Source organism: Cherax quadricarinatus, chromosome 88 (genome assembly GCF_038502225.1).
Source record: "Cherax quadricarinatus isolate ZL_2023a chromosome 88, ASM3850222v1, whole genome shotgun sequence".
Classification (NCBI taxonomy): domain Eukaryota; kingdom Metazoa; phylum Arthropoda; class Malacostraca; order Decapoda; family Parastacidae; genus Cherax; species Cherax quadricarinatus.
This window is the reverse complement of record NC_091379.1, coordinates 5669081-5693556: the sequence shown is the minus strand read 5'-3', so window position 1 is coordinate 5693556 and position 24476 is coordinate 5669081. Positions and strand designations below refer to the sequence as shown.

Below are 24476 nucleotides of genomic sequence, written 5' to 3'. Positions count from 1 at the left end.
CACAATACACAAAACCGGGGAGAGGTGAGGAAACTGCTATGTCAGTTAGATACCTCGAATGTGGTGGGACCAGATAATGTCTCCGTGGGTCCTGAGAGAGGGTGCAGAGGCACTGTATATGCCGCTATTAACAATCTTCAACAAATTTATCGAGACAAGGCAACTGTCAGAGGTGTGGAAGACAGGAAACGTAGTTCCAGTTTTTAAGAAAGGAGACAGACATGGATCATTAAACTATAGAACAGTGTCACTGACATGTATAGTTACGTTAAGTTTTGGAGAAGATTATGAGGAGAAGAGTGGTGGAGCACATAGAAAGGAATGAGTTCATACATGACAACCACCACGACTTCAAGGATGGAAAATCCTGTGCCACAAACCTACTGGAGTTCTACGACAAGGTAACAGATGTATGGTCAAGGTAACAGAAGTATGGTCAAGCATGTCAAGAAATTGGAGAAGGTGGAGAGGTTTGCAACAAGACTAGTCCCGGAGCTTAAGAGATATATCCTACGAGGAGAGGCGAAACTAGAGGACAGGAGGATATGATAACGACGTACAAAATACTGAGAGAAACTGACAAGATGAACAGGGGGAGAATGTTTCAGAGACGAGAAATAGGAAAAAGAAGACACAATTGAAAGTTGAAAACTCACATGAGTCAGAGAGATGTTAAGAAGTATTTCTTCTGCCTTAAAGTTGCCAGGAATTGGAACAATCTGGAGAGTGAAGTGGTAGAGGCAGGATCCATACATAACTTTAAGAAGAGGTACGAAATGGATATTGTAACTATGAGAGAATGGTCCTAGTAACAACCAGAGAATAGGCGGAGCCAGGAGCTGTGACTCTACCACTACAACCACATATAAGTGACCACAGGTCACATCACTGTTGACTTCAGGTATCCCCCTGATTATAGTGGTATACACAACAATGTTAACTTGAGGTATCCCCTCACTGATATTGGAATACCAAGGTCACATTAGTAACGCTGAGCTTCGTGCAGAGCCTAAACCAGAGTGAAGCTCACACCTTTTTTATTAAGCTCAAGGATGCAACACTTTCTTGAAGAGTGAGAGAGAGAGAGTGAGAGAGAGAGAGAAAGAGAGAGAGAGAGAGAGAAAGAGAGAGAGAGAGACTCACAATCTTCCTTTTAATGGACTTCTCGTTCTATTCATAAATTAATTAGAGTTAATGCTTTGAAGTGAGGATAACCGCTCCACCAGCTGAGATCCACCTGTAATAATAATAATGTAATTAATATAATAATTAATATAATAATAATAATAATAATAATAATAATAATATGTTTAACTTTTTGAGCTGTTGTAGCCGCGCCTCTGGCAGGACTGACGGAGTGATGATGAAAGTGTTTCTTCTTTCTCGGGTCACCCTACCTTGGTGGGAGACGACCTGTGTCTTAATAATAACAACTAGGTATATATGGTGGCCATCAACATGGCCTAGATGCTAGGCTAATATTACTGGGAAATACTAGGTATATATGATGGCCATGAAGGTAGGCCTAGACACTAGGCTAATATTACTGGGAAATTCTAGGTATATATGATGGCCTTGAAGGTAGGCCTAGACACTAGGCTAATATTGCTGGGAAATACTAGGTATATATGGTGGCCATAAAGATGGGCCTAGATGCTAGGCTAATATTACTGGGAAATACTAGGTATATATGATGGCCTTGAAGGTAGGCCTAGACACTAGGCTAATATTGCTGGGAAATACTAGGTATATATGGTGGCCATAAAGATGGGCCTAGATGCTAGGCTAATATTACTGGGAAATACTAGGTATATATGATGGCCTTGAAGGTAGGCCTAGACACTAGGCTAATATTGCTGGGAAATACTAGGTATATATGGTGGCCATAAAGATGGGCCTAGATGCTAGGCTAATATTACTGGGAAATACTAGGTATATATGATGGCCTTGAAGGTAGGCCTAGACACTAGGCTAATATTACTGGGAAATATCTTCCAGTCCATAGAAGTAATTAAAGTGTACATTACTGAGTGTGTGTACTCATCTGTATGTGGTTGTAAGGGTCGATTCACAGCTCTTGGCCCCACTTGTAAGATTTGCTCCCTGCTAGCCTCATAGGCACTGTCGTACCTTCCATTTAAATTATGTATGGAGTCTGCCTCTACCACTTCTTCGTCAAGGTAGTCATTCCACTCCTGACCAATCACTCTTAGACTGAAGAAATACTTCCTAACATCCCAGGGATGTTAGAAAGTATTTAAGTCCCATAAGATCCCCGCCGTCTCCTAAATTACTCTTATTTCCTGCATATAATCTTAAATCCTTAAACTCTTCTCTCCTTTATAATATAAATCATCAACTTACAAGAAGATCGAGGAGTTTTAATACAAGTGTTAGCATGTATGTAATAATAATAATAGTTATATGTAATAAAATATTGAACCTAGCATATTATGCTCAGTCTGAACCTAGTGTTATTGTTGGTGGTTAAAGTGCCGGCTGGGTACACACACCTTGGAGAAACAGTAATTGCAGTGGTAAACAACTTTAATTACTCTTGGATAGATAGGATGTGCAAATGGTAGTCGATCTAGAAGCCAGACATGTCTATGAAGGCTTCCTTCAGCTGTCTGGGTTTTAACGTTACCTCTCTTAAAATCATATGTACCTCATCCTCACTCCTGTATTTCTCTATATTATCCTTCACTGTATCCCTTGTCCCTCACCTGTCTCCTGTAACTTACTTTATCTTGTGTGCTTCACTGTATCCCTTGTCCCTCACCTGTCTCCTGTAACTTACTTTATCTTGTGTCCTTCACTGTATCCCTTGTCCCTCACCTGTCTCCTGTAACTTATTTATCTTGTGTCCTTCACTGTATCCCTTGTCCCTCACCTGTCTCCTGTAACTTATTTATCTTGTGTCCTTCACTGTATCCCTTGTCCCTCACCTGTCTCCTGTAACTTACTTTATCTTGTGTGCTTCACTGTATCCCTTGTCCCTCACCTGTCTCCTGTACGTGACTGTCTACCACCTGCTGCCTGGGACACGAGGGATGAAATGTAATTATATCAGGAATGTTAATAACGCTACCCAGTGATATTTTTGGCAACCACTGTGGCTATTACAGCACCTGTGGTTATTACAGCACCTGTGGTTATTACAGCAGCTGTGGTTATTACAGCAGCTGTGGTTATTACAGCACCTGTGGCTATTACAGCAGCTGTGGTTATTACAGCAGCTGTGGTTATTACAGCAGATGTGGTTATTACAGCAGATGTGGTTATTACAGCAGATGTGGTTATTACAGCAGCTGTGGTTATTACAGCAGCTGTGGTTATTACAGCAGCTGTGGTTATTACAGCACCTGTGGTTATTACAGCAGCTGTGGTTATTACAGCAGCTGTGGTTATTACAGCACCTGTGGCTATTACAGCAGCTGTGGTTATTACAGCAGCTGTGGCTATTACAGCACCTGTGGTTATTACAGCAGCTGTGGTTATTACAGCACCTGTGGTTATTACAGCAGCTGTGGTTATTACAGCAGCTGTGGTTATTACAGCAGATGTGGTTATTACAGCACCTGTGGTTATTACAGCAGCTGTGGTTATTACAGCAGCTGTGGTTATTACAGCAGCTGTGGTTATTACAGCAGCTGTGGTTATTACAGCAGCTGTGGTTATTACAGCAGCTGTGGTTATTACAGCAGCTGTGGTTATTACAGCAGCTGTGGTTATTACAGCAGCTGTGGTTATTACAGCACCTGTGGTTATTACAGCAGCTGTGGTTATTACAGCAGCTGTGGTTATTACAGCAGCTGTGGTTATTACAGCAGCTGTGGTTATTACAGCACCTGTGGTTATTACAGCAGCTGTGGTTATTACAGCACCTGTGGTTATTACAGCACCTGTGGTTATTACAGCAGCTGTGGTTATTACAGCAGCTGTGGTTATTACAGCAGCTGTGGTTATTACAGCAGATGTGGTTATTACAGCAGCTGTGGTTATTACAGCACCTGTGGTTATTACAGCAGCTGTGGTTATTACAGCAGCTGTGGTTATTACAGCACCTGTGGTTATTACAGCAGCTGTGGTTATTACAGCAGCTGTGGTTATTACAGTAGCTGTGGCTATTACAGCAGCTGTGGTTATTACAGCAGCTGTGGTTATTACAGCAGCTGTGGTTATTACAGCACCTGTGGTTATTACAGCACCTGTGGTTATTACAGCAGCTGTGGTTATTACAGCAGCTGTGGTTATTACAGCAGATGTGGTTATTACAGCAGCTGTGGTTATTACAGCAGATGTGGTTATTACAGCAGCTGTGGTTATTACAGCACCTGTGGTTATTACAGCAGCTGTGGTTATTACAGCAGCTGTGGTTATTACAGCAGCTGTGGTTATTACAGCACCTGTGGTTATTACAGCACCTGTGGTTATTACAGCAGCTGTGGTTATTACAGCAGCTGTGGTTATTACAGCAGATGTGGTTATTACAGCAGCTGTGGTTATTACAGCAGATGTGGTTATTACAGCAGCTGTGGTTATTACAGCACCTGTGGTTATTACAGCAGCTGTGGTTATTACAGCAGCTGTGGTTATTACAGCAGCTGTGGTTATTACAGCACCTGTGGTTATTACAGCAGCTGTGGTTATTACAGCAGCTGTGGTTATTACAGCAGCTGTGGTTATTACAGCAGCTGTGGTTATTACAGCAGCTGTGGTTATTACAGCAGCTGTGGTTATTACAGCACCTATGGTTATTACAGCAGCTGTGGTTATTACAGCAGCTGTGGTTATTACAGCAGCTGTGGTTATTACAGCAGATGTGGTTATTACAGCAGCTGTGGTTATTACAGCAGATGTGGTTATTACAGCAGCTGTGGTTATTACAGCACCTGTGGTTATTACAGCAGCTGTGGTTATTACAGCAGCTGTGGTTATTACAGCAGCTGTGGTTATTACAGCACCTGTGGTTATTACAGCAGCTGTGGTTATTACAGCAGCTGTGGTTATTACAGCAGCTGTGGTTATTACAGCAGATGTGGTTATTACAGCACCTGTGGTTATTACAGCAGCTGTGGTTATTACAGCAGCTGTGGTTATTACAGCAGATGTGGTTATTACAGCACCTGTGGTTATTACAGCAGCTGTGGTTATTACAGCAGCTGTGGCTATTACAGCAGATGTGGTTATTACAGCAGCTGTGGTTATTACAGCAGCTGTGGTTATTACAGCACCTGTGGTTATTACAGCAGCTGTGGTTATTACAGCACCTGTGGTTATTACAGCACCTGTGGTTATTACAGCACCTGTGGTTATTACAGCACCTGTGGTTATTACAGCACCTGTGGTTATTACAGCAGCTGTGGTTATTACAGCAGATGTGGTTATTACAGCAGCTGTGGTTATTACAGCACCTGTGGTTATTACAGCACCTGTGGTTATTACAGCACCTGTGGTTATTACAGCAGCTGTGGTTATTACAGCAGATGTGGTTATTACAGCAGCTGTGGCTATTACAGCACCTGTGGTTATTACAGCAGCTGTGGTTATTACAGCACCTGTGGTTATTACAGCAGATGTGGTTATTACAGCAGATGTGGTTATTACAGCAGATGTGGTTATTACAGCAGATGTGGTTATTACAGCAGATGTGGTTATTACAGCAGCTGTGGTTATTACAGCACCTGTGGTTATTACAGCAGCTGTGGTTATTACAGCAGCTGTGGTTATTACAGCAGATGTGGTTATTACAGCAGATGTGGTTATTACAGCAGATGTGGTTATTACAGTAGCTGTGGTTATTACAGCAGCTGTGGTTATTACAGCAGCTGTGGTTATTACAGCAGCTGTGGTTATTACAGCAGCTGTGGCTATTACAGCACCTGTGGTTATTACAGCAGCTGTGGTTATTACAGCACCTGTGGTTATTACAGCAGCTGTGGTTATTACAGCAGCTGTGGTTATTACAGCAGATGTGGTTATTACAGCAGATGTGGTTATTACAGCAGATGTGGTTATTACAGTAGCTGTGGTTATTACAGCAGCTGTGGTTATTACAGCAGCTGTGGTTATTACAGCAGCTGTGGCTATTACAGCACCTGTGGTTATTACAGCAGCTGTGGTTATTACAGCACCTGTGGTTATTACAGCAGCTGTGGTTATTACAGCAGCTGTGGTTATTACAGCACCTGTGGTTATTACAGCAGCTGTGGTTATTACAGCAGCTGTGGTTATTACAGCAGCTGTGGCTATTACAGCACCTGTGGTTATTACAGCAGCTGTGGTTATTACAGCACCTGTGGTTATTACAGCAGCTGTGGTTATTACAGCAGCTGTGGTTATTACAGCAGATGTGGTTATTACAGCAGATGTGGTTATTACAGCAGATGTGGTTATTACAGTAGCTGTGGTTATTACAGCAGCTGTGGTTATTACAGCAGATGTGGTTATTACAGCAGATGTGGTTATTACAGCAGATGTGGTTATTACAGTAGCTGTGGTTATTACAGCAGATGTGGTTATTACAGTAGCTGTGGTTATTACAGCAGCTGTGGTTATTACAGCAGATGTGGTTATTACAGCAGATGTGGTTATTACAGCAGCTGTGGTTATTACAGCAGATGTGGTTATTACAGTAGCTGTGGTCATCACTGCAGCTGTGGTCATCACTGCAGCTGTGGTCATCACTGCAGCTGTGGTCATCACAGCAGCTGTGGTTATCACAGCAGCTGTGGTCATCACAGCAGCTATGGTCATCACAGCAGCTGTGGTTATCACAGCAGCTGTGGTCATCACAGCTGCTGTGGTCATCACAGCAGCTATGGTCATCACAGCAGCTGTGGTCATCACAGCAGCTATGGTCATCACAGCAGCTGTGGTCATCACTGCAGCTATGGTCATCACAGCAGCTGTGGTCATCACAGCAGCTATGGTCATCACAGCAGCTGTGGTCATCACTGCAGCTATGGTCATCACTGCAGCTGTGGTCATCACAGCAGCTGTGGTCATCACAGCAGCTGTGGTCATCACTGCAGCTATGGTCATCACAGCAGCTGTGGTCATCACAGCAGCTATGGTCATCACAGCAGCTGTGGTCATCACAGCAGCTATGGTCATCACAGCAGCTGTGGTCATCACTGCAGCTATGGTCATCACTGCAGCTGTGGTCATCACAGCAGCTGTGGTCATCACAGCAGCTGTGGTCATCACTGCAGCTATGGTCATCACTGCAGCTGTGGTCATCACAGCAGCTGTGGTCATCACAGCAGCTATGGTCATCACAGCAGCTGTGGTCATCGCTGCAGCTGTGGTCATCACAGCAGCTGTGGTCATCGCTGCAGCTGTGGTCATCACAGCAGCTGTGGTCATCACAGCAGCTGTGGTCATCGCTGCAGCTGTGGTCATCACAGCAGCTGTGGTCATCACAGCAGCTGTGGTCATCACAGCAGCTGTGGTCATCACTGCAGCTGTGGTCATCACTGCAGCTGTGGTCATCGCTGCAGCTGTGGTCATCACTGCAGCTGTGGTCATCACTGCAGCTGTGGCCATCACAGCAGCTGTGGTCATCACAGCAGCTGTGGTCATCACAGCAGCTGTGGTCATCGCTGCAGCTGTGGTCATCACTGCAGCTGTGGTCATCGCTGCAGCTGTGGTCATCACAGCAGCTGTGGTCATCGCTGCAGCTGTGGTCATCACAGCAGCTGTGGTCATCACAGCAGCTGTGGTCATCACAGCAGCTGTGGTCATCACAGCAGCTGTGGTCATCGCTGCAGCTGTGGTCATCACTGCAGCTGTGGTCATCACTGCAGCTGTGGTCATCACTGCAGCTGTGGTCATCGCTGCAGCTGTGGTCATCACAGCAGCTGTGGTCATCGCTGCAGCTGTGGTCATCACTGCAGCTGTGGTCATCACTGCAGCTGTGGCCATCACAGCAGCTGTGGTCATCACAGCAGCTGTGGTCATCACAGCAGCTGTGGTCATCGCTGCAGCTGTGGTCATCGCTGCAGCTGTGGTCATCACTGCAGCTGTGGCCATCACAGCAGCTGTGGTCATCACAGCAGCTGTGGTCATCACAGCAGCTGTGGTCATCGCTGCAGCTGTGGTCATCGCTGCAGCTGTGGTCATCACAGCAGCTGTGGTCATCACAGCAGCTGTGGCCATCACAGCAGCTGTGGTCATCACAGCAGCTGTGGTCATCACAGCAGCTGTGGTCATCGCTGCAGCTGTGGTCATCGCTGCAGCTGTGGTCATCACAGCAGCTGTGGTCATCACAACAGCTGTGGTCATCACAGCAGCTGTGGTCATCACAGCAGATGTGGTCATCACAGCAGCTGTGGTCATCACAGCAGCTGTGGTCATCATAGTATGACACTATACAATGTCAGTTTATTAATGATTATTATTACTTTTCCTGATAAAGGAAGAACAAATATTGTTTTGACCTTTTTTCAGTTGCTGCCAAGACGGAAGTTCTGATGTTAGGGGAAGAGGTTAGCCACTCAGGAACAAGCATACTACTGACGTCTCTCAAACATGACCAATCACAGCAATCAAAGGTAGTTGACCAATCACAGCGGTCTCAGGAAGACATATTCTTGACATCACAGAAAGACACCCAATCAAAATACGAGAGAGACTTTGTTAACAAAATTTTTAAAGTATTGAGGAGATGGTCGTCTAATAGCAGTGTGTTGGAGGAGGATGTTTCACAGGGTGACGTCCGCATTAAGAGAGCAGTTCGTGTTGAGGGGAACCACCTGGAGGAGGAGCAACAGTACCTGCAGAATGTGAAAAGTGCAGCATCAGCCTCCTCCATGAGGCATCCTGTGAGGCACGCCAGGAGGAAGGTCCACCACAGAACCTTCGACGACGTCTTCCCTCATGAGGAGGAGGAGGAGGAGGAGGAGGAGGAGGCCACCTTCCCTCAAGAGGAAGAGGCCTCCTTCTCCTCCATGAACATCTCTGAGGTGGAATCCACCTCTTCTCTCAGTACTTCGAATGAGCAGAACACTTCCCTTCCTATCACCTTCGAGGTGGAGGTGAACACCTCTCCCCTTGCTGGCACTTTGTCGGTGGAAGGCACCTCCACCCCCCTCAGGGGAAACAACTCCCACCACCAAGCCAACTTCAACGTCATTGTCCCTGGACACAACACCAGTGACATCATCCAAGAAGGCATTAATACCATTGGCATCATTCAGGAAGGCATTAACACCAGTGGCATCATTCAGGAAGGCATTAACACCAGTGACATCATCCAGGAAGGCATTAACACTAGTGGCATCATCCAGGAAGGCATTAACACCAGTGACGTCCAGGAAGGCATTGTCACCAGTGACATAATCCAGGAAGGCATTAACACCAGAGACATCATTCAAGAAAGCATTAACACCAGTGACATCATTCAAGAAGGCATAAACTCCAGCGACATAATTCAAGAAGGCATTAACACCAGTTACATCATTCAAGAAAGCGTCAGAGAAAACATCAGTCGAGGCCTCAACATTATGAACAACATTCACCAAGACGTCACAAGACGTGGCCAACATGAAGGTGATGCTGGTCACACAACCTTCAACATTATTCCAGTAGCCAGTGAAGGTAAGTCTGTGTGTGTGTGTGTGTGGGTGTGTGTGTGTGTGTGTGTGTGTGTGTGTGTGTGTGTGTGTGTGTGTGTGTGTGTGTATGTGACCAGGGCAGCCAGTGAGTGGGTAAGTCTGTGTGTGTGTACTCACCTATTTGTACTCACTTATATGTGGTTGCAGGGGTCGATTCACAGCTATTGGCCCCGCATCTTCACTGAATGCTACTGGGTCCTCTCTCTCCCCGCCCCATGAGCTCCATCAAACTTCGTTTTAAAACTATGTATGGTTTCCACCTCCACTACGTCACTTTCTAGGCTATTCCACTTCCTAACAACTCTGTGACTGAAGAAATACTTCATAACATCCCTTTGACTCATCTGAGTCTTCAACTTCCAATTGTGACCCCTTGTTTCTGTGTCCCATCTCTGGAACATCCTGCCTTTGTCCACCTTGTCTATTCCGCGCAGTATTTTGCATGTCGTTATCATGTCTCCCCTGACCCTCCAGTCCTCCATTGTCGTCAGGCCAATTTCCCTTAACCTTTCTTCGTAGGACAATCCCTTTAGCTATGGGACTAGTCTTGCTGCAAACCTTTGCACTTTCTCTAATTTCTTGACGTGCTTGACCAGGTGTGGATTCCAAACTGTTGTGTGTGTGTGTGTGTGTGTGTGATCAGGGCAGCCAGTTAGGGGGTAAGTCTGTGTATGACCAGGGCAGCCAGTGAGGGGGTAAGTCTGTGTATGACCAGGGCACCCAGTGAGGGTAAGTCTGTGTATGACCAGGGCAGCCAGTGAGGGTAAGTCTGTGTGACCAGGGCAGCCAGTGAGGGTAAGTCTGTGTGACCAGGGCAGCCAGTGAGGGTAAGTCTGTGTGACCAGGGCAGCCAGTGAGGGTAAGTCTGTGTGACCAGGGCAGCCAGTGAGGGTAAGTCTGTGTGACCAGGGCAGCCAGTGAGGGTAAGTGTGTGTGACCAGGGCAGCCAGTGAGGGTAAGTGTGTGTGACCAGGACAGCCAGTGAGGGTAAGTGTGTGTGACCAGGGCAGCCAGTGAGGGTAAGTGTGTGTGACCAGGGCAGCCAGTGAGGGTAAGTGTGTAGGTGTGACCAGGGCAACCAGTGAGGGTAAGTGTGTGACCAGGGCAGCCAGTGAGGGTAAGTGTGTGTGACCAGGACAGCCAGTGAGGGTAAGTGTGTAGGTGTGACCAGGGCAGCCAGTGAGGGTAAGTGTGTGTGACCAGGGCAGCCAGTGAGGGTGTGTGTGACCAGGGCAGCCAGTGAGGGTAAGTGTGTAGGTGTGACCAGGGCAACCAGTGAGGGTAAGTGTGTGTGACCAAGGCAGCCAGTGAGGGTAAGTGTGTGTGACCAGGGCAGCCAGTGAGCGTAAGTGTGTAGGTGTGACCAGGGCAGCCAGTGAGGGTAAGTGTGTGTGACCAGGGCAGCCAGTGAGGGTAAGTGTGTGTGACCAGGGCAGCCAGTGAGGGTAAGTGTGTAGGTGTGACCAGGGCAACCAGTGAGGGTAAGTGTGTGTGACCAAGGCAGCCAGTGAGGGTAACTGTGTGTGACCAGGGCAGCCAGTGAGGGTAAGTGTGTAGGTGTGACCAGGGCAACCAGTGAGGGTAAGTGTGTGTGACCAGGGCAGCCAGTGAGGGTAAGTGTGTAGGTGTGACCAGGGCAGCCAGTGAGGGTAAGTGTGTAGGTGTGACCAGGGCAGCCAGTGAGGGTAAGTGTGTAGGTGTGACCAGGGCAGCCAGTGAGGGTAAGTGTGTAGGTGTGACCAGGGCAGCCAGTGAGGGTAAGTGTGTAGGTGTGACCAGGATCATAATGTGCCTGTATATTTGTGGGTAATACAAGAGTAACACTAAGAGTTAGCATATATCATTACAGACTCTGATCCTGGACAACTTCTACCACTTGTTCCTACCTTCCACTACCACTTGTTCCTACCTTCCACTACCACTTGTTCCTACCTTCCACTACCACTTGTTACTACCTTCCACTACCACTTGTTCCTACCTTCCACTACCACTTGTTCCTACCTTCCACTACCACTTGTTCCTACCTTCCACTACCACTTGTTACTACCTTCCACTACCACTTGTTCCTGCCTTCCACTACCACTTGTTCCTACCTTCCACTACCACTTGTTCCTACCTTCCACTACCACTTGTTCCTACCTTCCACTACCACTTGTTCCTACCTTCCACTACCACTTGTTCCTACCTTCCACTACCACTTGTTCCTACCTTCCACTACCACTTGTTCCTACCTTCCACTACCACTTGTTCCTACCTTCCACTACCACTTGTTCCTACCTTCCACTACCACTTGTTCCTACCTTCCACTTCCACTTGTTACCACTTGTTCCTACCTTCCACTACCACTTGTTCCTACCTTCCACTACCACTTGTTCCTACCTTCCACTACCACTTGTTCCTACCTTCCACTACACTTGTTCCTACCTTTCCTGTTCCTACCTTCCACTACCACTTGTTACTATCTTCCACTACCACTTGTTCCTACCTTCCACTACCACTTGTTCCTACCTTCCACTACCACTTGTTCACTACCCTTTACCACTTGTTACCTTCCACTACCACTTGTTCCTACCTTCCACTACCACTTGTTCCTACCTTCCACTACCACTTGTTCACTACCACTTCCACTACCACTTGTTCCTACCTTCCACTACCACTTGTTCCTACCTTCCACTACCACTTGTTCCTACCTTCCACTACCACTTGTTCCACTACCTTCCACTACCACTTGTTCCTACCTTCCACTACCACTTTCCACTACCACTTGTTCCTACCTTCCACTACCACTTGTCCACTCCTACCTTCCACTACCACTTGTTCCTACCCTTCCACTACCACTTGTTCCTACCTTCCACTACCACTTGTTCCTACCTTCTACTACCACTTGTTCCTACCTTCCACTACCACTTGTTCCTACCTTCCACTACCACTTGTTCACTACCACCTTCCACTACCACTTGTTCCTACCTTCCTACCTTCCACTACCACTTGTTCCTACCTTCCACTACCACTTGTTCCTACCTTCCACTACCACTTGTTCCTACCTTCCACTACCACTTGTTCCTACCTTCCACTACCACTTGTTCCTACCTTCCACTACCACTTGTTCCTACCTTCCACTACCACTTGTTCCTACCTTCCACTACCACTTGTTCCTACCTTCCACTACCACTTGTTCCTACCTTCCACTACCACTTGTTCCTACCTTCCACTACCACTTGTTCCTACCTTCCACTACCACTTGTTCCTACCTTCCACTACCACTTGTTCCTACCTTCCACTACCACTTGTTCCTACCTTCCACTACCACTTGTTCCTACCTTCCACTACCACTTGTTCCTACCTTCCACTACCACTTGTTCCTACCTTCCACTACCACTTGTTCCTACCTTCCACTACCACTTGTTCCTACCTTCCTACCACTTGTTCCTACCTTCCACTACCACTTGTTCCTACCTTCCACTACCACTTGTTCCTACCTTCCACTTACCACTTGTTCCTACCTTCCACTACCACTTGTTCCTACCTTCCACTACCACTTGTTCCTACCTTCCACTACCACTTGTTCCTACCTTCCACTACCACTTGTTCCTACCTTCCACTACCACTTGTTCCTGTTCCCTACCACTACCTTCCACTACCACTTGTTCCTACCTTCCACTACCACTTGTTCCTACCTTCCACTACCACTTGTTCCTACCTTCCACTACACTTCCACTACCACTTGTTCCTACCTTCCACTACCACTTGTTCACTACCTTCCACTACCACTTGTTCCTACCTTCCACTACCACTTGTTCCTACCTTCCACTACCACTTGTTCCTACCTTCCACTACCACTTGTTCCTACCTTCCACTACCACTTGTTCCTACCTTCCACTACCACTTGTTCCTACCTTCCACTACCACTTGTTCCTACCTTCCACTACCACTTGTTACTACCTTCCACTACCACTTGTTCCTACCTTCCACTACCACTTGTTCCTACCTTCCACTACCACTTGTTCCTACCTTCCACTACCACTTGTTCCTACCTTCCACTACCACTTGTTCCTACCTTCCACTACCACTTGTTACCACTTGTTCCTACCTTCCACTACCACTTGTTCCTACCTTCCACTACCACTTGTTCCTACCTTCCACTACCACTTGTTCCTACCTTCCACTACCACTTGTTCCTACCTTCCACTACCACTTGTTCACTACCTTCCACTACCACTTGTTACCACTTGTTCCTACCTTCCACTACCACTTGTTCCGCCTTCCACTACCACTTGTTCCACTACCACTTGTTCCTCCACTACCACTTGTTCCTACCTTCCACTACCACTTGTTCCTACCTTCCCATTACCACTTGTTACTACCTTCCACTACCACTTGTTCCTACCTTCCACTACCACTTGTTCCTACCTTCCACTACCACTTGTTCCTACCTTCCACTACCACTTGTTCCTACCTTCCACTACCACTTGTTCCTACCTTCCACTACCACTTGTTCCTGCCTTCCACTACCACTTGTTCCTACCTTCCACTACCACTTGTTCCTACCTTCCACTACCACTTGTTCCTACCTTCCACTACCACTTGTTCCTACCTTCCACTACCACTTGTTCCTGCCTTCCACTACCACTTGTTCCTACCTTCCACTACCACTTGTTCCTACCTTCCACTACCACTTGTTCCTACCTTCCACTACCACTTGTTCCTACCTTCCACTACCACTTGTTCCTACCTTCCACTACCACTTGTTCCTACCTTCCACTACCACTTGTTCCACTACCTTCCACTACCACTTGTTCCTACCTTCCACTACCACTTGTTCCTGCCTTCCACTACCACTTGTTCCTACCTTCCACTACCACTTGTTACTACCTGCCACTACCACTTGTTCCTACCTTCCACTACCACTTGTTCCTACCTTCCACTACCACTTGTTCCTACCTTCCACTACCACTTGTTCCTACCTTCCACTACCACTTGTTCCTACCTTCCACTACCACTTGTTCCTACCTTCCACTACCACTTGTTCCTACCTTCCACTACCACTTGTTACTACCTTCCACTACCACTTGTTCCCGCCTTCCACTACCACTTGTTCCTACCTTCGACTACCACTTGTTCCTACCTTCCACTACCACTTGTTCCTACCTTCCACTACCACTTGTTCCTACCTTCCACTACCACCTTCCACTACCACTTGTTCCTACCTTCCACTACCACTTGTTCCTACCTTCCACTACCACTTGTTCCTACCTTCCACTACCACTTGTTCCTACCTTCCACTACCACTTGTTCCTACCTTCCACTACCACTTGTTCCTACCTTCCACTACCACTTGTTCCTACCTTCCACTACCACTTGTTCCTACCTTCCACTACCACTTGTTCCTGCCTTCCACTACCACTTGTTCCTACCTTCCACTACCACTTGTGCCACTACCACTTGTTCCTACCTTCCACTACCACTTGTTCCTACCTTCCACTACCACTTGTTCCTACCTTCCACTACCACTTGTTCCTACCTTCCACTACCACTTGTTCCTACCTTCCATTACCACTTGTTACTACCTTCCACTACCACTTGTTCCTACCTTCCACTACCACTTGTTCCTACCTTCCACTACCACTTGTTCCTACCTTCCACTACCACTTGTTCCTACCTTCCACTACCACTTGTTCCTACCTTCCTCTACCACTTGTTCCTGCCTTCCACTACCACTTGTTCCTACCTTCCACTACCACTTGTTACTACCTGCCACTACCACTTGTTCCTACCTTCCACTACCACTTGTTCCTACCTTCCACTACCACTTGTTCCTACCTTCCACTACCACTTGTTCCTACCTTCCACTACCACTTGTTCCTACCTTCCACTACCACTTGTTCCTGCCTTCCACTACCACTTGTTCCTACCTTCCACTACCACTTGTTACTACCTGCCACTACCACTTGTTCCTACCTTCCACTACCACTTGTTCCTACCTTCCACTACCACTTGTTCCTGCCTTCCACTACCACTTGTTCCTACCTTCCACTACCACTTGTTACTACCTGCCACTACCACTTGTTCCTACCTTCCACTACCACTTGTTCCTACCTTCCACTACCACTTGTTCGTACCTTCCACTACCACTTGTTCCTACTTTCCACTACCACTTGTTCCTACCTTCCACTACCACTTGTTCCTACCTTCCACTACCACTTGTTCCTACCTTCCACTACCACTTGTTCCTACCTTCCACTACCACTTGTTCCTGCCTTCCACTACCACTTGTTCCTACCTTCCACTACCACTTGTTACTACCTGCCACTACCACTTGTTCCTACCTTCCACTACCACTTGTTCCTACCTTCCACTACCACTTGTTCCTACCTTCCACTACCACTTGCCTGCCACCACTGTCTTAGTTACCACAGCATCAACAGGACATTCACTGGTAGTTTGCTTTAATCACTCTTTCACGTACATATTAAAAGTAATCTTGACTGGAAGTGAGAAGGTGACGTGCAGCCTTGATGACCCTCGTGTAGTAGATAGGCTTTAAACCTCATTAACTAAAAAGCTAACAGTGTCAGGCTTTAAACCTCGTTAACGAAAGAACTAGCAGTGTCAGGCTTTAAACTTCATTAACCAAAAAGCTAACAGTGTCAGGCTTTAAACCTCATTAACCAAGGAGCTAGAAGTGAGGGTGGCCTCACAAAGACTGCTGTTCCTTCGTCAGGTAGGAGCTTGGTGCTAGAGGCAGTGCTGCTGGCTGTGCCTCTCTCACTGCTGTTAACCCTGCTCCTGCTGCTCTGTGTCGCCTGCTGCTGTCGCTGCTGCTGTAGGAGCAAGTTGCCCACGCTGGTACACCAGCACAACCTGCCCTACCATACCCTACCTTCACTCCATCACTGCTCCACACTAGGGTTAGTATGTCTCCGTATATTGAAAATAGTATAAAATACCGACTAGTTGAAGATTAAAACACGTGTGCAACAGCTGAGTATTTTTATTGATGAAACGTTTCGCCTACACAGTAGGATTCTTCAGTCAAATACAGAGGCAGCAGGTGTAATAGTGAAATAAAGATGGTGCAATCAGTCTATCAACCTTGGAGAAAGTGTTTGATGTGGTCAGTCCCTCGGCCTGGAGAAGAGCGAGAGACTGACCACCTCAAATACTTTTTTTTTCCAAGGTTGGTGGACTGATTCCATCAATAAGATACCTAATTGTTGCACATGTGTCTTACTCTTCAACTCTCCATATAACATAACAAAAGAAAGGAGGAACACTGCAGCAGGCCTACTGGCCCATACTAGGCAAATTCTTCTCAAGCTCAAACCCACTAACAAAAATATTTGCTCAACCCATTTTCAGTGCCACGCAAGGAATAAGCTTTGATAACTCTGTTAACTCAGAGTAAGTTTATTCAGGTATACACAAATACAGTTATATAGATTATCATACACAGCAGCATATGTGTAGAGAATCTAGGATGACCCATAAAAAAGTCAGACTAAGTGACGTATTTCCATTGGGGTCCCTTAGCAAATTCCACTTAAATACAACCTCTCTCACTGATGTATTTAACCTAAATTTTAAGCTATCCAAGGTTTTAGCTTCAATAACCCTATTGTAGTCATAGCCTCAGTTTTGACCTCAGGAGGTTAATTAGAACAGCACCTGCTGTTCTAATTAACCTTATAAGCTTAGGTAAGCATGGTCAGGAAACAGGTCAATTGTTTTCTGATGCAGGTCTTAGTCACGTGATGACCCACCACTGGAGCTTCTGGTCATCTGACAGAGGCCTTCCACTGGCTTAACAGTGGATCCCAAAAAGGGGTCGAAATACGCAGATCAACAGTCTCTTGTATTTGTGTCTTCATGTGGGTTATTATTGAGCATTAAAAAATATTCATTACACTTTAATTATTCATATGTTATAACTCTGTATGATAATTTGTGCAACTGTATTTATGTGCACCTGTACCTAAATAAACTTGCTTATTGTATTGTATCTCTCCCATAGGTTAGGGGTGATAGAGGCGTGTTTACCAGACATCTCCTACCAGGTTCACCTGGACAGCAAGACCTCCGTCTCATCTCCCAGATCTTCACCGCTCCACCTCTCCCTCCAGCCGCACGAGGTCACCTCCACAACCCAGCACAAACTACACGGGGTCACCTTCCACCCTCCACTCTACACTTTACTCTCCAACCTGCCTCCTGGAGCTTCAGCTCTCGGGGACGGCCATGTGGATGACTTCGAGGACGACTCCGAGCAAAGCTCGTCGCCCTTCGAGGACCACCGCATCACCCTCCTGCCCTGCCAGTCAGCGCTCAAGGGGGAGCTTAATGTAGCAGTCAAGTGTGGTCGACACCCCAACTCCACTCCCTGCTACACTTACTCCACACCCAGACGATCTCACTCACTCCAGTGCTTGGCTGCCTGAGGGTGAGTGAGAGGAGGAGTGTAGACATACTTAGTTCACTTACTTCCCACTAGAGTGAGTTGTTGCTGCAGGAGGAGGAACGCGGGAGGAAGATAAATATGAGGAATAGAAGAAATAGAAAGAGGAGTTGGAGAAGTAATAAAAAAGAGAAAGAGGGTAGGGAGGAAAGTAACGACAAAGGGAACAGGCATGGAAAAAAAGAGAGATGGGACAAAGGAAGTAGGAGACTAGAAAAGAGGAGCTTAATGAAAGGCAGATGAAGAATGGGTGAAGAAGAGAGAAGAGAGGTCAACAATAGGAAAGAGAGGGAAGCAGGAAGACAACACTTACACTATTGCTAGTAACAATCACTTAAATATTAACACTGTTACTCATCCTGTGTTTTTTGTATTCAATAAACAAAGGATCACCATAACGTCAATATCATCCAGGAGTACATACAACAAGGGCGTCACAGCTGGAAGTTGAAGACTCAGATGAGTCGCAGGGATGTTAGGAAGTATTTCTTCAGTCATAGAGTTGTCAGGAAGTGGAACAATCTGGAGAGTGATGTAGTGGAGGCAGGATCCATACATAGTTTTAAGAAAAGATACGATAAAACTCATGGAGCAGGGAGAGAGTGGACCTAGTAGCGACCAGCGAAGAGGCGGGGCCAGGAGCTATAACTCAACTCCTGAGTACTAGATGAGTACAACACTTTACAGGGAAACTGCCACTTAACTTTTCTTAAAAAAAAAAATGCAAATTTTTGGAGTGGATAATAATCTTGCTCTGTCGACATTAGAGAAGAAAAGAAACGATGAAGAAAAATACTTAATTTAAATAACGTTTTGCTGTGTGTAGAAAGTTATCAAACTATGACTTAATATTTACTGTTTAGAAGAGCATCTGAACTGGTATCTGCTCGCCTCTTGCAAGACAATGTAAATATTAGTGGAACTGTTTATTTTACGGGTAACCTGCCTCGGGGGTGATACCTGGAGAGAGTTCCAGGGGTCAACGCCCCCGCGGCCCGGTTTGTGACCAGGCCTCATGGTAGATCAGGGCTTGATCAACCAGGCTGTTACTGCTGGTCGCATGTAATCCAACGTACAAACCACAGCTCGGCTGGTCAGGTGCTGACTTGAGGTGAATGTCCAGTGCCAGCTTGAAGACAGCCAGGGGTCTATTGGTAATCCCCCTTATGTATGCTGGGAGGCTGTTGAACAGTCTTGTGATTTCTCACATTTATTTTCTGTTCTCATGTTCAGGTCTACAAAAGGATAGACAGTCGAAACGTCAAAAATTGGCTGTATTTCCTCAAACATTCGTTCTACTGCTTATAAAAGTGAGCTTTAGAATCAAGAGTCCCTTGGGAGCTTAAACCACGCCATGGGTTTTCCCAAACAGCTGGGTTCCATGGACATACCTGGAGTTAACCTCAGTGTGGTAGCAAGAGAAATAGTGGTGGCAGCCTTCCTTGCTCCTGACCCGCGTCTCACCAACTCCTGATTAAGTAACTTTATTTAGGTATACACAAATACAGTTACATAGAATTATCATACATAGCAGCATATGTGTGGAGAACCTAGGATAACCCAAAAAAGTCAGAGTGACTTATATCCATTAGGGTCCTGCTCTTAATTATATTCCATGTACTGCGTAGTTGTGCATGCATGACAGTGCCTCAACGCACCTTGCTCCTGTCTCTCTCAAACACTGTCTACTTTTCTGAACATAAAAGTATACGTGTACAAAAGCTGGGATGGTATTATAACATCAACACAGCCTCCAGGAAATATTCCAGTGTTTCTCCCCGAAGCCATTTTATTTACTTTACGAGGCTATGAGGTATAGGTAGGCTAGATGGGTTCACCTAGAAGTAGGCTAGATGGGTCCACCTAGAAGTAGGCTATATGGGTCCACCTAGAGGTAGGCTAGATGGGTCCACCTAGAGGTAGGCTAGATGGGTCCACCTAGAAGTAGGCTAGATGGGTCCACCTAGAAGTAGGCTAGATGGGCCCACCTAGAAGTAGGCTAGATGGGTCCACCTAGAAGTAGGCTAGATGGCCCCACCTAGAAGTAGGCTAGATGGGTCCACCTAGAAGTAAACTAGATGGGTCCACCTAGAAGTAGGCTAGATGGGTCCACCTAGAAGTAGGCTAGATGGGTCCACCTAGAAGTAGGCTAGATGGGTCCACCTAGAAGTAAGCTAGATGGGTCCTTCTAGAAGTAGGCTAGATGGGTCCACCTAGAAGTAGCCTAGATGGGGTCCACCTAGAGGTAGGCAAGATGGGGCTACCTAGAAGTAGGCTAGATGGGGATACCTAGAGGTAGGCAAGATGGTGGCCACCTATAAGTAGTCTAGATAGTGTCTATCTAGAAGTAGGCTAGATAGTGTCCACCTAAAAGTAGGCTAGGTGGTGTCCACCTAGAAGTAGGATAGTGTCCACCTAGAAGTAGGCTAGATAGTGTCCACCTAGAAGTAGTATAGTGTCCACCTAGAAGTAGGCTAGATAGTGTCCACCTGGAAGTAGGCTAGATACTGTCCACCTAGAAGTAGGCTAGATAGTGTCCACCTGGAAGTAGGCTAGATAGTGTCCACCTAGAAGTAGGCTAGATAGTGTCCACCTAGAATTAGGCTAGATAGTGTCCACCTAGAAGTAGGCTAGATAGTGTCCACCTAGAAGTAGGCTAGATAGTGTCCACCTAGAAGTATGCTAGATAGTGTCCACCTAGAAGTAGGCTAGATAGTGTCCACCTAGAAGTATGCTAGATAGTGTCCACCTAGAAGTAGGCTAGATAGTGTCCACCTAGAAGTAGGCTAGATAGTGTCCACCTAGAAGTAGGCTAGATAGTGTCCACCTAGAAGTAGGCTAGATGGGTCCACCTAGAAGTAGGCTAGATAGTGTCCACCTAGAAGTAGGCTAGATAGTGTCCACCTAGAAGTAGGCTAGATGGGTCCACCTAGAAGTAGGCTAGATAGTGTCCACCTAGAAGTAGGCTAGATAGTGTCCACCTAGAAGTAAGCTAGATAGTGTCCACCTAGAAGTAGGCTAGATGGGTCCACCTAGAAGTAGGCTAGATGGGTCCACCTAGAAGTAGGCTAGATAGTGTCCACCTAGAAGTAGGCTAGATGGGTCCACCTAGAAGTAGGCTAGATAGTGTCCACCTAGAAGTAGGCTAGATAGTGTCCACCTAGAAGTAGGCTAGATAGTGTCCACCTAGAAGTAGGCTAGATGGGTCCACCTAGGAGTAGGCTAGATAGTGTCCACCTAGAAGTAGGCTAGATGGGTCCACCTAGGAGTAGGCTAGATGGATCCACCTAGAAGTAGGCTAGATGGGTTCACCTAGGAGTAGGCTAGATAGTGTCCACCTAGAAGTAGGCTAGATAGTGTCCACCTAGAAGTAGGCTAGATGGGTCCGCCTAGGAGTAGGCTAGATAGTGTCCACCTAGAAGTAGGCTAGATGGGTCCACCTAGAAGTATGCTAGATAGTGTCCACCTAGAAGTATGCTAGGTAGTGTCCACCTAGAAGTATGCTAGATAGTGTCCACCTAGAAGTAGGCTAGATGGGTCCACCTAGAAGTAGGCTAGATAGTGTCCACCTAGAAGTAGGCTAGATGGGTCCACCTAGAAGTAGGCTAGATGGGTCCACCTAGAAGTATGCTAGATAGTGTCCACCTAGAAGTATGCTAGATAGTGTCCACCTAGAAGTATGCTAGATAGTGTCCACCTAGAAGTAGGCTAGATGGGTCCACCTAGAAGTAGGCTAGATAGTGTCCACCTAGAAGTAGGCTAGATGGGTCCACCTAGAAGTATGCTAGATAGTGTCCACCTAGAAGTAGGCTAGATAGTGTCCGCCTAGAAGTAGGCTAGATAGTGTCCGCCTAGAAGTAGGCTAGATAGTGTCCACCTAGAAGTAGGCTAGATAGTGTCCACCTAGAAGTAGGCTAGATAGTGTCCACCTAGAATTAGGCTAGATAGTGTCCACCTAGAAGTAGGCTAGATAGTGTCCACCTAGAAGTAGGCTAGATAGTGTCCACCTAGAAGTATGCTAGATAGTGTCCACCTAGAAGTAGGCTAGATAGTGTCCACCTAGAAGTAGGCTAGGTAGTGTCCACCTAGAAGTAGGCTAGATAGTGTCCACCTAGAAGTAGGCTAGATGGGTCCACCTAGAAGTAGGCTAGATAGTGTCCACCTAGAAGTAGGCTAGATAGTGTCCACCTAGAAGTAGGCTAGATGGGTCCACCTAGAAGTAGGCTAGATAGTGTCCACCTAGAAGTAGGCTAGATAGTGTCCACCTAGAAGTAAGCTAGATAGTGTCCACCTAGAAGTAGGCTAGATGGGTCCACCTAGAAGTAGGCTAGATGGGTCCACCTAGAAGTAGGCTAGATAGTGTCCACCTAGAAGTAGGCTAGATGGGTCCACCTAGAAGTAGGCTAGATAGTGTCCACCTAGAAGTAGGCTAGATAGTGTCCACCTAGAAGTAGGCTAGATAGTGTCCACCTAGAAGTAGGCTAGATGGGTCCACCTAGGAGTAGGCTAGATAGTGTCCACCTAGAAGTAGGCTAGATGGGTCCACCTAGGAGTAGGCTAGATGGATCCACCTAGAAGTAGGCTAGATGGGTTCACCTAGGAGTAGGCTAGATAGTGTCCACCTAGAAGTAGGCTAGATAGTGTCCACCTAGAAGTAGGCTAGATGGGTCCGCCTAGGAGTAGGCTAGATAGTGTCCACCTAGAAGTAGGCTAGATGGGTCCACCTAGAAGTATGCTAGATAGTGTCCACCTAGAAGTATGCTAGGTAGTGTCCACCTAGAAGTATGCTAGATAGTGTCCACCTAGAAGTAGGCTAGATGGGTCCACCTAGAAGTAGGCTAGATAGTGTCCACCTAGAAGTAGGCTAGATGGGTCCACCTAGAAGTAGGCTAGATGGGTCCACCTAGAAGTATGCTAGATAGTGTCCACCTAGAAGTATGCTAGATAGTGTCCACCTAGAAGTATGCTAGATAGTGTCCACCTAGAAGTAGGCTAGATGGGTCCACCTAGAAGTAGGCTAGATAGTGTCCACCTAGAAGTAGGCTAGATGGGTCCACCTAGAAGTATGCTAGATAGTGTCCACCTAGAAGTATGCTAGATAGTGTCCACCTAGAAGTAGGCTAGATGGGTCCACCTAGAAGTATGCTAGATAGTGTCCACCTAGAAGTATGCTAGATAGTGTCCACCTAGAAGTATGCTAGATAGTGTCCACCTAGAAGTAGGCTAGATGGGTCCACCTAGAAGTAGGCTAGATAGTGTCCACCTAGAAGTAGGCTAGATAGTGTCCACCTAGAAGTATGCTAGATAGTGTCCACCTAGAAGTAGGCTAGATAGTGTCCACCTAGAAGTATGCTAGATAGTGTCCACCTAGAAGTAGGCTAGATAGTGTCCACCTAGAAGTATGCTAGATAGTGTCCACCTAGAAGTAGGCTAGATAGTGTCCACCTAGAAGTAGGCTAGATAGTGTCCACCTAGAAGTAGGCTAGATAGTGTCCACCTAGAAGTAGGCTAGATGGGTCCACCTAGAAGTAGGCTAGATAGTGTCCACCTAGAAGTAGGCTAGATAGTGTCCACCTAGAAGTAGGCTAGATGGGTCCACCTAGAAGTAGGCTAGATAGTGTCCACCTAGAAGTAGGCTAGATAGTGTCCACCTAGAAGTAGGCTAGATAGTGTCCACCTAGAAGTAGGCTAGATGGGTCCACCTAGAAGTAGGCTAGATGGGTCCACCTAGAAGTAGGCTAGATAGTGTCCACCTAGAAGTAGGCTAGATGGGTCCACCTAGAAGTAGGCTAGATAGTGTCCACCTAGAAGTAGGCTAGATAGTGTCCACCTAGAAGTAGGCTAGATAGTGTCCACCTAGAAGTAGGCTAGATGGGTCCACCTAGGAGTAGGCTAGATAGTGTAAACCTAGAAGTAGGCTAGATGGGTCCACCTAGGAGTAGGCTAGATGGATCCACCTAGAAGTAGGCTAGATGGGTTCACCTAGGAGTAGGCTAGATAGTGTCCACCTAGAAGTAGGCTAGATAGTGTCCACCTAGAAGTAGGCTAGATGGGTCCGCCTAGGAGTAGGCTAGATAGTGTCCACCTATAAGTAGGCTAGATGGGTCCACCTAGAAGTATGCTAGATAGTGTCCACCTAGAAGTATGCTAGATAGTGTCCACCTAGAAGTAGGCTAGATGGGTCCACCTAGAAGTAGGCTAGATAGTGTCCACCTAGAAGTAGGCTAGATGGGTCCACCTAGAAGTATGCTAGATAGTGTCCACCTAGAAGTATGCTAGATAGTGTCCACCTAGAAGTAGGCTAGATGGGTCCACCTAGAAGTAGGCTAGATAGTGTCCACCTAGAAGTATGCTAGATAGTGTCCACCTAGAAGTAGGCTAGTGTCCACCTAGAAGTAGGCTAG

At 46.6% G+C, this 24476-nt stretch overlaps 1 protein-coding gene across 2 annotated transcripts in view; it reads left to right on the top strand.

Moving 5' to 3' along the window:
• The window catches only part of LOC138855291 (uncharacterized), a 48866-nt gene extending 30396 nt beyond the window's left edge, over positions 1 to 18470 (top strand). The window contains exons 2-5 of one of the 2 annotated variants that reach the window (XM_070103902.1): positions 8455 to 9207; positions 9238 to 9603; positions 16342 to 16528; positions 17632 to 18470. In XM_070103902.1, the coding sequence (XP_069960003.1) occupies positions 8455 to 9207; positions 9238 to 9603; positions 16342 to 16528; positions 17632 to 18055 (1730 nt within the window). In that variant the 3' untranslated portion in view covers positions 18056 to 18470. Of the gene's footprint in view, positions 1 to 8454; positions 9604 to 16341; positions 16529 to 17631 lie in introns of both variants that reach the window. The other variant, XM_070103901.1, reaches the window with a different exon arrangement.
• The last annotated feature ends 6006 nt before the right edge of the window (positions 18471 to 24476 follow it).